The 13,517-nt window shown below is 35.0% G+C and overlaps 1 protein-coding gene across 2 annotated transcripts; it reads left to right on the top strand.

Moving 5' to 3' along the window:
* Positions 1–4,418: 4,418 nt before the first annotated feature.
* On the top strand, positions 4,419–12,529 carry LOC133697087 (ABC transporter B family member 26, chloroplastic). 2 transcript variants are annotated; one of them, XM_062119433.1, is made up of 18 exons: positions 4,419–5,257; positions 5,349–5,476; positions 5,632–5,674; positions 5,924–5,968; positions 6,088–6,210; positions 6,295–6,398; positions 6,836–6,890; positions 6,989–7,059; positions 7,214–7,316; positions 7,545–7,755; positions 8,430–8,503; positions 8,836–8,892; positions 9,003–9,077; positions 10,520–10,594; positions 10,674–10,955; positions 11,083–11,147; positions 11,227–11,287; positions 11,898–12,529. In XM_062119433.1, the coding sequence occupies exons 1-18, from the start codon at positions 4,757–4,759 to the stop codon at positions 11,976–11,978; spliced, it is 2,154 nt and encodes a 717-aa protein (XP_061975417.1). In that variant the 5' UTR covers positions 4,419–4,756; the 3' UTR covers positions 11,979–12,529. The 2 variants fall into 2 exon arrangements, with proteins under 2 accessions (XP_061975417.1, XP_061975418.1); XM_062119434.1 differs by having other exon boundaries at positions 5,115–5,257; positions 5,349–5,487.
* Positions 12,530–13,517: the final 988 nt, after the last annotated feature.

The following is a 13,517-nucleotide window of genomic DNA, read 5'->3' as shown; positions in this document are numbered from 1 at the left end:
ATTCATGTATAAATTTGATATGAAATATCCAGTTGTAATTTTTTTTTAATTATTAACACGGGTGTTGGGTTAGTTTGTACGCACCTCGACTAATTCTATAGGCCATAAAGTTAATGATCATATAAGTCTCTAGTGACTATCATATTAGTAACCACATGACTCGAACTTTAGATCACAGGAGAAATAAACTTTTTGGTCCTAAATTGTTACTATTGGATCATCTACTAAACTATATTTTTTTTTTTGATAATAGATGAGGAGATGGTCATCTCTTTGATGAGACTCATAAGGAAATAATTTTCCTTAAATAATAGATTTCTTTCTTGACGTACCACTAAATTAGTTCAATGATATTAATTAATTAGTTATTATATGTAATTTTAAAAAATTGAAATATTGTTGATTCTTATATTATTCGACCATGAAATATAATTGCTATGATTGCACGATCTGATATATAGAATTATTATAACAAATAAAAAAAGAGATTATTACACTTAGATTTGTCAATTGTCGTAGTTTGAGTATGCCTGCATTAATGGGTAAATAGGAGGAAATTTTACAAATATTGAAATAATACAACTTCGGAGATATCAATCTTAATCCTAAGTAAGTTAAATCCTTCCGAAATAGGAGGAATGTTTGAATGAAATGTTTTTGTTTTTATGCTTTGCTGAGCAAACAAGGTTAGACCCGTTAGTTAACGAATCTTCATCTTAGCTTGGGTTCCATTGAAGAATCTTCACCTTTACCACCGAGGCCTTCGATGACCTCGAGTAATGTTATTACCAGTCCCGCACGCAAATGAAATCCAATCAATACTCGAAAATGACAATGGTGTGTTCGTTATTGCCTTTGGGGAGTATTTTTTAAAAAAATTAATTTTTTTTAATTTTTTCATATCATTTTTATATGCTAATATCAAAAATAATTTTTAAAAAATAAAAAAATATTGTTTTGATGTATTTTAAAATAAAAAACACTTTGAAAAAAAATCGCTACTACACTTCTAAACACACTATCAAACGTATGAAGTCATCATCAAGCTATCAACAATACTAATTTTCCTTGTACCGATATCATTTGAAATAGTAATTTCTCGAACAAAATAATATTTGACGTCAATGTATTTTGTACTCTTCATAAATATTTGGCTTTTTATTAGTTATAAACAATAATATAACCATCACAATACATAACTGAAGATGTCTTAAATTCAAAATAATTTAAGAATAAGGTTTATATATCGGAAATTTGGTTAATCTCTTTATTCAAATATATATATATATATATATATACACTATCTGATGCTTAAGTAAGTATCTTTCTAGAGGGAGAGTGCAATGATATTTTAAAAAGATGCTCTAAAAATATGTATGTAATAAAGATTGTGAACCTGGCTCTTTGAAGGAATCTCCCGGTCATTATAATCCATGAACATTGTTCTTTTATGAAGAGAAGAGGTTAAAGTGTCATCTTGCTCTAATAGCATTTAAAAAATGATAAATATCTTTTACACATTATTAATGATGGATAAAGTAACAGGTTCCCTATAAAACTTTTATATACATAGGGATATAGAGAGATTAATATTTTTTTTACCTTAATTGTTTATGTTAAGGGTCACGACAAAAACAAACAGAGTTTTGTAACCTAATAGAGAGCCTAAAAATATCATCGGTTTTACATCCATCTAGGCTTGACGAGATGTCGAGCCCAAGGATACTGCAAACGTCAAACAAATAATACTTTTCTTTCTAAGGGTCAAACAAATTTGACCCCTCTAAAATGACTGCAGACATCATGGTTTGCTTTAAAATAATAAGGGTCTCTACCCCTGTGAAGACCAATGTTCTAGCCTTAATTATAAAGGCTCATATAGAGACATTTCATTTACCTCAACTACTTTGTCTATAGAGGCTACAATAGTTGGGCCCTTTACTTGGGTTATTCTTGAGGAAGCTGAATTTGAGGATTTTTTTTTGACCTCGCTCTTAATCAAAATCTTTTCAGTTCCCTTATCTTGACTAATAAGGAGAGAAAACTCATAGAGGCTGTTGTTGGTGGAAGGAAATGCCTTAGAGAGATTGACCTTTAGATGGTGAGACTACTAAAAAGGATCCTCACTATTTCATCAGACATCTTAATAATATCTTATGGGATCTATTATTGCCATTTGGCTTTAAGTTGACAGATGATCTTCAATGTAAAGAACTTTCTTGTTTATCCTTGTAGTTTGGTTTTATGACCATTATTACTAACACTTGTTTTTGGTAGTTTTCTTAATGTGCACATATTCTTAAAGGTGTTAAATGACCAAGAGAAATCACATAAGAGAGGTCATTGCTAAAAATAGAGGAAACCAAGCTGTCTTTAAGCAACGAAAAGAGGATAAAACTATTGTGAATGCTGAATTGAGGAGCCTCAAGGTGGTTAATTATCACTGAAGGAACAAATAAAAGGTGTTGTTCTTCAGTTTGGCTCTAATGATAAACTGCTTCAGGTCGCTTATAATCAAGCGGATATCCTGAAATGGAAGATTTTTTAGGTGAAAACCACTTAAGACGATCTGAGGGTTGAGCTTCTCACTATCAGGAAAGAAGCCTAAAGTTCTTAGGCTCAGCTGAAGGTTTTGAGGAACTCTTATATGGAGCTCTATGAACTTTTTAGGGGGTTCATAGCTTTGTCCGAGACAGTTAGAGACACGAGCTTTCTTGTCATGTCCAACATGTATTTCTTAAATCAATCAAGAGGAATGCATATAGACTTTAGTGTTGCCTTCCATCTAGTCCCGATGCTTGATTTTCTAGATATGTTCCTTGTTAGGGCTGCAGCTGCCTATCGTGGAGAATATCTAGTTGGGGAGCCCGGGTTAGATATCTTATTCCCTTTCCCTCATCTCCCTTTACTCATGTATATAGCCTCAGTCCTGTAGGGTTTATCCATGTAACATATATTTTGTTTTATTTTATAAATTTTATTCTTTTCATGTCTATATTGACCTGTTATGTTTATATGGATCTAATGTCCATAATAAAAATTACACGGGATTCGAGCCCTTTAGAAAAGTTTTGAAATTTTGTATAGGTCTAACACCCGTACTTAGAAAAATATCAAGCCTATACTAAAATTTTTATGCAGGGTCTAGAAGCCCTTATAAAATTGTTTAAAATTTGTATGGGTTCATCACTTATACTTAGAAAAACATTTATTAAATTTTGATAGAAATCGAGCTTTGATTTTGCCTAACCTTGGTAGGATATGCCCCTTACTTGAAACCAAGAAGAATCTAAGGTACGAGTGTATCTTTATATTTCTAACAAATCGTTAAGATGGCGTTGAGATCACATAAAGATTGGTGTTATTGCATTGCAGGGATGAAGTCAAGTTTTTTTTGGAGTTGTGGGGTTATTGCCCTGATAAAATCGTGTCTATCCTTATTGTTGAGGTCACTTTCATCCCATCCTTGAAGAGTTATGCAATCGTACTAGGAAGATTATGCCAATTATTTTCATGGTAAATTACGCAATCGTACTAAGAAGATCATGTCAATCATTTCCATGATTATTAGCCCATATCAAAGTTCAGTATATAAACATTATAAGAAAATTTTATTTTTTCAATATGAGATTGGAGATCTATTAGTATAGATACTCTGTGTTTATAAGAAAAAAGTTGTGCCAATATAAAATAAAAAATATTTTTAGTTTAAATACTTAAACTTAAAAGAAGAAAATAATATCTTTTTAATGTAAAGTGAAAAACCTTTGTAAATAATAATATTTTAAACTTTATTATTTACAACAATTACATCTCAAATCTATGTTACTATCTTTATAAATAACCCATGTGCTTCCCATTAAAGATCCGATTGTTTATTTAGTTGGGGTTGTGCTTCGCCATAATTATAGAATGAATACCATTTAGTCAATAAAACAACCAAATAATTTTACATGAGTTTCACTGAAAACTCTTTTAGTTAAGAAAAAACTAAAAATAATTTTTTTTCAAATTACAACTATAAAAATTATCACAATTCTAAAAAACACCAATAAGCCATTTATTTTTGCAGCCCAACCGTGCTTTTAAAAAATTTTAATTTTTTTGTTTTAGATTAATTTTTTAATATTTTTAAATCGTTTTGATATATTGATGTGAAAATTTTTTAAAAATATTATTTTAATATATTTTTAAGTAAAAATTATTTTAAAAAATAATTTATAAAAAATTAATTAAAAATACACGTGCTAATAGCTGCAGTGAGCCCGAATTTTTGGCACCTCACGTCCAAATAGCAAGCAGGCATCGAGCGCTATCAACAATGTACCTACAACCTCTCTTCCTGATGCTCCTGGTGTCTATAACTCCACGACAACAAAACAGATAGCAGTAAAAAACAGCAACTAAAAAGCTCCCCCTTCTTCCTAGAACTCAAAAAGCCCTAATCTAGATGTCGAAACGAAACGAGCCATAGAGATGATCACTGGTTCACGGAGAAATTAATTAAAGAATAAAAAATTGATTTGGAAAAGGAAGAAAGAAACAGTTTACAAGGGACTACCACCGGCTTGGTAATTAACCAGTCCAATAACCTCTTTATTTTTAATCCAATGGTTATTAATGACCTCTCAAGTAATTCAACTGAAGACTTGCTTAAGAAACACTCCTTGGCAACCAAATTTCACAACGCAAAGTTGCACAAAGAGAAGAAAGCGGTGCACTCCTCTTACTTCTCCATTTCTTCAATCGTATATCCATGGCCGTGCTGATTTGCAGCAGCAATGTCAACTTAATAAAGCCTCGCCTTCTCTCTTCGCCTCACCACCACAAATATAAGCAACGTCGTCTAATCCGTACCTGTAGGAACCTCGTCCGTTTAGACACCGGTACCGGATTTCAATTTTCCCTTCATAATAATAATAATAATAGAAGAAGACCGCTTCCCCCAAAATCTTCATCTTCTTCTTCATCATCATCAGTAAACGGCTATGGCAGTAACATAGAACAGTATTATGGCAGCGAGCAGCGGGTGGAGAGAGAGGAAGGTGTTGAGTTAAACGAGAGGATTCGGAGATTTATCGAGTTTCTTCCGTCAATTTTGCCTGGAGGAAACTGGTGGAGCTTTTCTGATGAGGCGGATATTAAAATTTTGGCCAAACCGGTCACCGTGTGGCGTGCACTTACTCGCATGTGGCACCTTGTGGCTCAGGATCGTTGGGTCATTTTCGCCGCTTTTACTGCTCTCATTGTTGCAGCGGTGCGTGTGATTTTCTTGAATTTAATTAATTAATTAATTTTAACTAGTAGGAGTAGTGCTTAATTTGTGCACGTGCTTGTGGTGGGCTCAGCTTTCGGAAATCTCAGTACCGCATTTCTTAACGGCATCGATCTTTTCAGCCCAGACTGCAACCGTTGCAGTATTCCACCGAAATGTGCGTCTCTTGGTTGCCCTATGTGTTGTAGCTGGAATTTGCAGGTTAAAATCTTGTATGGTCAAAAATCCCCTTCTCCTCTGTAGCTTGCATGCTAATAAAGCATGGCCGTCTGATATATAGTTAATGCAACAATTTCCTACATTGAGCTTTCAATTTGACAGCTGCTGACATTGTGCCTTGTTTATTTGAAATTCAGTGGAATACGGGGTTGTTGTTTTGGCATTGCAAATATGATCCTGGTGAGTCACTCCCTGATGGTTAACCTCTCCGGTTTCTAAACTAGCATTTCACTTGTTGGTCCTATCAGTTGTGTTATGCCAATGCCAGAGTTCATATCGTTGGTAGTTCCGAGTTACATTCTAAAATTGCTTGCTTAGCTTAAAGAAGATGTTTAGACTTGAGTTTTTCAAGATACTACTAGAGAAGAGCTGTTTTGTGAAACGCTCTCTCCCGTGAAGTATCGTTCTGACTTCTGTAGTATTTTGTAGGTGAAGCGAATGAGGGAAACATTATATTCTGCTCTTCTTCTCCAGGTTTGTTATACTCTGATCAGCACTACTGCTTTGTACGTCCTCTAATGCGATTGCAGGCGGTGCTTGTTTGGATATTATGGTTTATGGATTAACTTATGATTGTGGTATATCTATTGTAGGATATATCATTTTTTGACAATGAAACAGTCGGTGATTTGACAAGCAGGCTTGGGTCAGATTGTCAGCAAGTGTCTCGTGTTATTGGCAATGATCTTAATTTGATCTTGCGCAATGTCCTACAGGTTATTTGCTGGTAAAATCATCAGTAGTTATTAGTTTGTTTACAATATGATGATTGAACCTGTGTTCCTTTTGCTCTATTCTAGGGTACAGGTGCATTGATCTACTTGATAATTTTGTCCTGGAAACTTGGTTCATTCACACTGTTGATATGCACAACTTTAGCAGCAGTGATGCTGATCTACGGCCAGTAAGATTTTGTATCTTTTCATCCTGATCTCCCCCCCCCCAATAATCTTGAGATGGGCTTACTGAAAGTGGTTGATCATAAACTGGATTTGATTGAAATGAGGATGTTTGGTGGGTGCACCACATGATAAATCGAATAAGAATATTTCCACGCAAACAATGGCTGATTTAATTAGGAGTCACGTGGTTCAAGTTAATGTCAATTAATAAAGAAAGGTTGAGTGATAGCCTTAGCAATCTTGAGCTAAAGGGTTGTTGTTTTGCTAGAAACATGATGTGCTTTGACTCTAGATTAGTGACTTCAACACGCAATGCACACAAATTTAAAGACCAATGATTTGGGCTAATGTATAATTTCTATCATCCCCTCTTTTCTATTCGTGGACTTATTTTGAACACTGCTGATTATTACTTCAACTTGGTTTTCTTTTTCGTTAGGTACCAGAAGAAGGCCGCAAAGTTGACTCAAGAGTTCACTGCTTCTGCTAATGAAGTAGAATAAAACAACTCATCCTTTAGTTATTGAAGGAAACAGTTCCTTTTTCTTCTAAATGATATCACAACAAATGGGTTTGCATTATTTTTATGTAGGTGGCGCAAGAGACATTCTCTTTGATGAGGACAGTTCGTATTTATGGAACAGAAAAAGTTGAACTTGGAAGGTAAATATGCCTTTGAATCCTGTATATGCTTGAGCACATCTGCCTTTTGGCTCTGCAACTCCCAGAAAATGGAAAACATTGCCATCAGGCATACATGTTTTTTTGTAGCTAAATTAATTCTGGTAGAAAAATGTTTTATATCATTGGTCCATAGGTACAAGCTGTGGCTGGAGAAATTGGCTAATATAAGCTTGCGACAAAGTGCTGCGTATGGATTTTGGAATTTGAGTTTCAACACTCTTTATCACTCAACTCAGGTCCATTTTTCTTTTTTTTTTAAGTCATGTCTGTCATGTTGTCAATTTTTCAAACAACTATCTTCTAACTTTTGAATTTGAGTGGTTTCATGGAAGTATCTAGTGTAAGGTGTTCAATGATCCACTATGAAAGTTAATGCATCTGGCCTTGAAAGTATTAGTAAACCTAAACTTCGTGGTCTGGTTTTTAGTCTCTTCCTGCTTATTTTGGCAGTTTTAATTTTTTAGGTCATTGCGGTGCTAGTAGGAGGAACGTCTATTCTGGCTGGTCATATTACGGCAGAGCAACTTACAAAGTTTATATTATACAGCGAATGGCTGATATATTCTACATGGTGGGTAGGGGATAATTTATCATCCCTAATGCAATCCATTGGGGCAAGTGAAAAGGTCTTCCAATTGATGGATCTATTGCCAAGCGACCAATTCTTATCAAAAGGCAAGCAGTTTTGAACTTTGATAGGATCTTGCATACTTATATTCTTTTATTTTGTTCTGGTCCTCTTTCTTGCTCTTTTGGATACATGGATGAATCCTTCTCTTGTGAGATCACAACAATTAAAAGGGAGATGCATTCTAACTCCCCCCCTGTGAGTTTGAAGCATCAGTGGTTTCCAAATTGAGGATCAAAGATTTGGAGGACAATGTGTTAATTCAGTGTTTCTTAGATGACACTGCTGACATTCTACAATATCTGGGTAGCTTTTCAATGCAAACCTTGCAGACATTCTATGATGATTTGATGGTTTTTTCCTTCAACTAGGCACTTTGGGCTGGGAGAAACATTGTCCATAGTTGGACTGATGAAATAACTCTCAAGTCTCTGACCAATAGGCCTTAGAGACTGCCTTGAGATATCATCTACTAAGGTGTATCGTATTTGCACACATGTAGTTTTTTTATTTTTCAGAAATATCTAATTCCATAGAACACAAAGGAAAGCTGCCACTTTGGTTGCCAAAAGATTGCATTCAGAAGAGAACTTCCGTGCCTGTATTTTATTTACTGGTGAATTTCCAGTTATAATAGTTTGATTTTTTAGATTTTGCTACCATACAGAATTTTTGTTTCCATTTATATTAGTTTGATTTTTTAGACTCTACTGCTTTACAGGATTAAAGTTGCAAAGGCTGATGGGACATATAGAGTTTGTAAATGTGGCTTTCTACTATCCTTCAAGAGAAATGGTATGTTTCTTAACTTCAGCACCAATTATGCTTCTGCCTCCTGATTCCATGCCCATTTTTTCCTTAAGACATACCCTCTCATGCTTTACTCTTCGATGACTGTAAATAGCGCTAAAACCGTAACTGTATAGTAGTTCCATACCCTATATTGCAGTGAATGCTCCAGTAACAAGAGTACTTTGAGGAACTGTATGGCTATGGGTGAATGTGAAAGGAAACAACGTGGAGAGATTTTTTGATGTCATATTTACTTTTTTATGCTGGGTTCTAATTTTCTGAAGTTTGTCATCATGCTGCTTTGAAACAAAATAATCATTTTAGCATCGGAACAGGTTCCTGTACTGCGACATGTAAACATTTCAGTGCATCCTGGTGAAGTGCTTGCAATTGTAAGAATGTTGTTTCTTTGATTCCAATCCTTAAGAATGTTGTTTCTTTGATTCCAATCCTGTTTCAATGACGATCATTGCTAATAATTTGCTCATCTAATTTCTCTTAGGTTGGTCTTAGTGGAAGTGGGAAAAGCACCATAGTGAATCTGCTGCTTCGCCTTTATGAGCCAACAAATGGTCAGGTAAAATTTTTGACATGTGACAGGACTCAAACTTTTATTTATTGTCTGATATGGAAGGATTTGGTACTCTAGAATTGAATAATCAACGTAGAAGAAAATGTGGAAATCAAGGTGAAATCTTATATTCTGTGCTCTACTTGTTCCTTTGAAGGTGTTTAAATCTCAGTTGCTGAATAGAGGATTAATTATTAGCAGCACCTTTTTCAAAATCAAGTATAAGACTGTAAAAGGAAAAGGTAAAAAGTCATCAAGGTTCCTTCTCCACTTCCTGATGTAGAGGGATAAGCAAAAAAAAACCCACCTCTTTAACCCCACCCCCACCCCATCCACCTGTTTCAATTGATCATGAAGATAGATGTCATAGGTATAGAAAATTTGTGCTCATATTGTTACACCAAAGCCCTAAAGAGTCCTATCCAAAAAGGGATAACCTCCAAACAAATAAATTCCCAGTAGCAATAAAGTCCTACTTAAATGCCAATTTTTTCTAACTTTCTCTCTGTTTTTTTTGGAATGGAATATATACAGATCCCTATAAATAGCATCATGTTATTTTCACGTCTTTCTTATTCTTGAGCAAGTCTATGAGAGTGCTTAATTGATCCATAATTTTGTGTTTTATCTTTCGTGTCCTTTCCTTTGTTTTGAGAAATTATGGCGATCAATTCCATTTTTTATTGCAAATAGAAAACTTCCTAAATAAGGACAAATAAAAAATTAATAAAATTGCAAATAATTTGGAGATGGTTTTCCCGCTTGTACTATATCAGTTTAGAGGGCTGGAAAAACTTGACCTTGAACTCTGTTTCGTGGAAGTAAGTAGAGGTATATTCTAAATTGGTACGTAAAAAACCTCCAGTTTGCATGGATAACACATCGAAACTGATTTTGCTGTAGGGATTATTCAGTTACCATTAGTGATTGGGTACAACTAGTGCATGGCTCTCAACTTTGACTTACAACAACTTTATCCTCCACATCATGCTCGGTGATATTTGCTGTAATAATAGAGGTCTAGAATGATTTTTTTAGTATTCTGAGATCGAAGAAGGATAAGCAAGAGAATTCACTTCTCAAATACTTGACGAACCCATCTTGCACCAGAATAAGAGTTTCAGATGATGTTCATGTTTCTTGTGTTTCTATTAAAGGCTGCGCCTGCCTCCTTTGTCCTTTTCTTTTCTTTTCTTGTATTTGAAAAAGGAAACTTGACCATGAAGTTATTTCCCCCCCTCTTTATTCAAATTTAGTTTGGGTTCATTCAAGAGTTACACATTAAACATGGGCAATCATCATTTGATTTTTAATTTTGATGGATGCTTGCCTCTTGAAGATTGTAATGGGAGCTGTTGGCAGATGATACTCTTGCATTTCAATGATCTATTGATTAATACGGTGGATGAACAAATATGAATCTCATGTAATTGTTACTTTTCTTGCAGATTTTAATTGATGGCTTCTCTCTTGGAGAGTTGGATATCAAGTGGTTAAGGGAGCGGATTGGATATGTTGGGCAGGTGCTTCATTTACCTCCAGAATTAATGAATTCCAGTAAACTCAAAGAATTTCCTCCTTACTATGAATATTTGTAAACAGGAACCAAAACTATTCCACATGGATATCAGTTCAAACATTAGATATGGATGTACACGGGATATAACGCAGGAGGATGTTGAGTGGGCTGCAAAGCAGGCATATGCTCATGAGTTCATTTCGTCTCTTCCCAGTGGTTACAAAACACTTGTTGATGATGATCTGCTCAGTGGGGGTCAGAAGCAGCGAATTGCCATTGCTCGTGCTATTCTTCGGGACCCAGCCATTTTGATCCTTGATGAAGCCACTAGTGCACTGGATGCAGAGAGCGAGCACAATGTTAAGGTACCTTCTTTTGGAATAACACACGACAAATAAACCCAAACAAAAGGAAAAGAAAAGGTTGAGAGAGAAAAGAGTGGAATATGTGAGGTCAATAACTTGATGACTTCAATTTGCCATCTGCTTGTAGGGTGTACTTCGTGCTGTTAGAAGTGAATCAATGGCAAAGAGAACTGTAATTGTTATTGCACACAGGTAGGTCTTTGTCTGCTGCACCCACCTACTTTCAAGTGTCTTAATTGAGAGTTGAAGTTTGCTTGTATTCTTTCCCCAGGCTCTCCACCATTCAAGCTGCTGACCGGATAGTGGTAATGGATGGTGGTCAAGTTGTTGAGGTCAGTGCTCCGTTAATTCCATCTGAATTCCTAAATATTAACTCCATCATTATTTTGAAAATTGGAATTTTCTTTTCGAACCTCTTTAACTATATGTTTTTTCCGTTTTTCTGCACTACCAAACCTATTACTTGCTTACAAATAAAAAAATGTATCGAACCTGTCCCTCAGGTAAGGGCTTTGAAGGCATTTATCCCATAATTTCTCAATGCCACTGCAGTTTTTTTGTTGTTCTTGTTTCTGAGAAAAAAGTTGGCGTTGGATGCCTACTAGCCCCTTGTTCCACAGGAGGACATTGTTGACACAACATTAACTTATGACCAATAATATTCAGGCATATTTGTTACTGATTGCAAAGTGGAGAGAAACTGCATCCCTTGTTTCTTCTACATTTTGAGTTAAAATGTTCATAGTTTACAATAGAGATTTGAGACTAGGATTAATAAGTAGACGATGGAAAAAGCCTATAGGTTTCTAGATACTTCCTTTCAAACCCGGGCAATTTTAATTTTCAGGACTTTTATCTGGTTCCATTTACCGTTCTTTAGTATAAAATTTAGTAAAAAGGTGCAAATGCCCCCATTATTATTCTTTCTTTTTCATCATGCAGATGGGCAGTCACAGGGAACTTCTCCATCAGGATGGGTTATATGCACGATTGAATAGACGACAGGCTGACGCTGTGGCATGATAACATGACACGCTGACATATAATAGAGTACCAGATATTTCTTTTGATCCGTTCTTTCAATTATTCCGTCAGGCATCTTTTTACCACTGCCGGAAGTGTTCATCATCTACTGAAATTCAACTGTCTTGGAGCAAGGAAAGGAGATCCGGAGGGATAGCCTGAGAAGTTTCTGCTATCCAAGTCTGTAGAGTAAGAAAGGCACGCAATACAGAATGCTTACAGCTCATTGTTTGTTCATCCACCGGTAAAAAAAAACAGAACTTTACACCCCTGCTCTTGGAACTCTGATGCAAGAGTGTATTTTAGTAAAGAAAGATGTTTATTGTGTTTCACTCATGGCCACATGAGACGTTGATTATACTGCTTCACCATGAATGCAGTGATATATTTACCAGACTTGGAACTAGTGAAAGCATTACTGTCGGTTTTGGTGAGCTGATCTTCATCATCTCCTTGCTGTAGTTGGGTTCCAGTTGACTTTCTTTATGATTTTTTTTTAAAGGTACCTATCTTGCGATTTGGTATAAAGGGATGAATTGTTTGACCATTAATGCTTCTGATCTCTGTGCATCAATCACTAGACAACTTGACTCCACAGATTTGCATATAAAATGCAACGAAGTGGCTGCTGAATCCAATGTCCCCTGCTGCTCAACTCTGTGATTCCCACTTGTATTTTTCTCGCTTTTTTCTTTTAGAAATGGGAATTTTTGGTGGATAATCGTTTATACTAGTTAGTCAATTTCTTTTTTCTTTTTTGGGGTCAACTTGCTCTCTTTTTCTATAATAAAGAGAAGGAAAAGGAAAATTATAATTTGCATTTTAAAATTCATTTTATTTTAAAAAATATTGAATTATTATTTTTTAATGGTTTTATGTGATGAAATAAAAAATTAAAATTAAAAAAAATTATTTTCAGGCAAAAATCAGCGCTATAATACCCAAACACACAAGCCTACCAAGCTAATTAACCATAACTAAAAGGGATTATTGTTTTACTGTAGACTAAATTACTGTGTATTGTGATTGTTTTTATTGTGGATTGTATTGTTTAGTATTGTGAAGTGAATTACTGTAGATTATGAGTGATTTCACTGTGGATTGTATTATTTAGTGGGGCATGGTGAAGCTGCAAGCCTGCTTTTCTAGGTCTGCAGACCTCATAGCGAAGAATAACAAATTTGTTTGGTGGGGCATGGTAAGGATGCAGACTCTAGGCATTGGCTACAAACCCAGGCAAGGGGTCTGCAGACCTGCCCCTCGGGTCTCTTCTGACCTGCACCTGGGTTCTTCAGACCCCCTAGGGTTGGAGACCCGTGCGGCTGGGTGTGTGGACTCTGCAGAAAAGAAAAATGAAAAAAAAATAATAACAATTATTATTATTATTATTATTATCATCGTTAATAGTTAAATTTTTTTTAAAAATTATTACTATAAAAACTTTGGCTAGACAAGTTAATATTATTATTAATATGATAAATATTATTATTTTTATTATAATTAAAAGTTTAATATTAAGAATATTATTATTGTGATATA

This window comes from Populus nigra, chromosome 6 (assembly GCF_951802175.1).
Source record: "Populus nigra chromosome 6, ddPopNigr1.1, whole genome shotgun sequence".
Taxonomy (NCBI): domain Eukaryota; kingdom Viridiplantae; phylum Streptophyta; class Magnoliopsida; order Malpighiales; family Salicaceae; genus Populus; species Populus nigra.
This window is presented reverse-complemented; position numbering and strand designations above follow the sequence as displayed.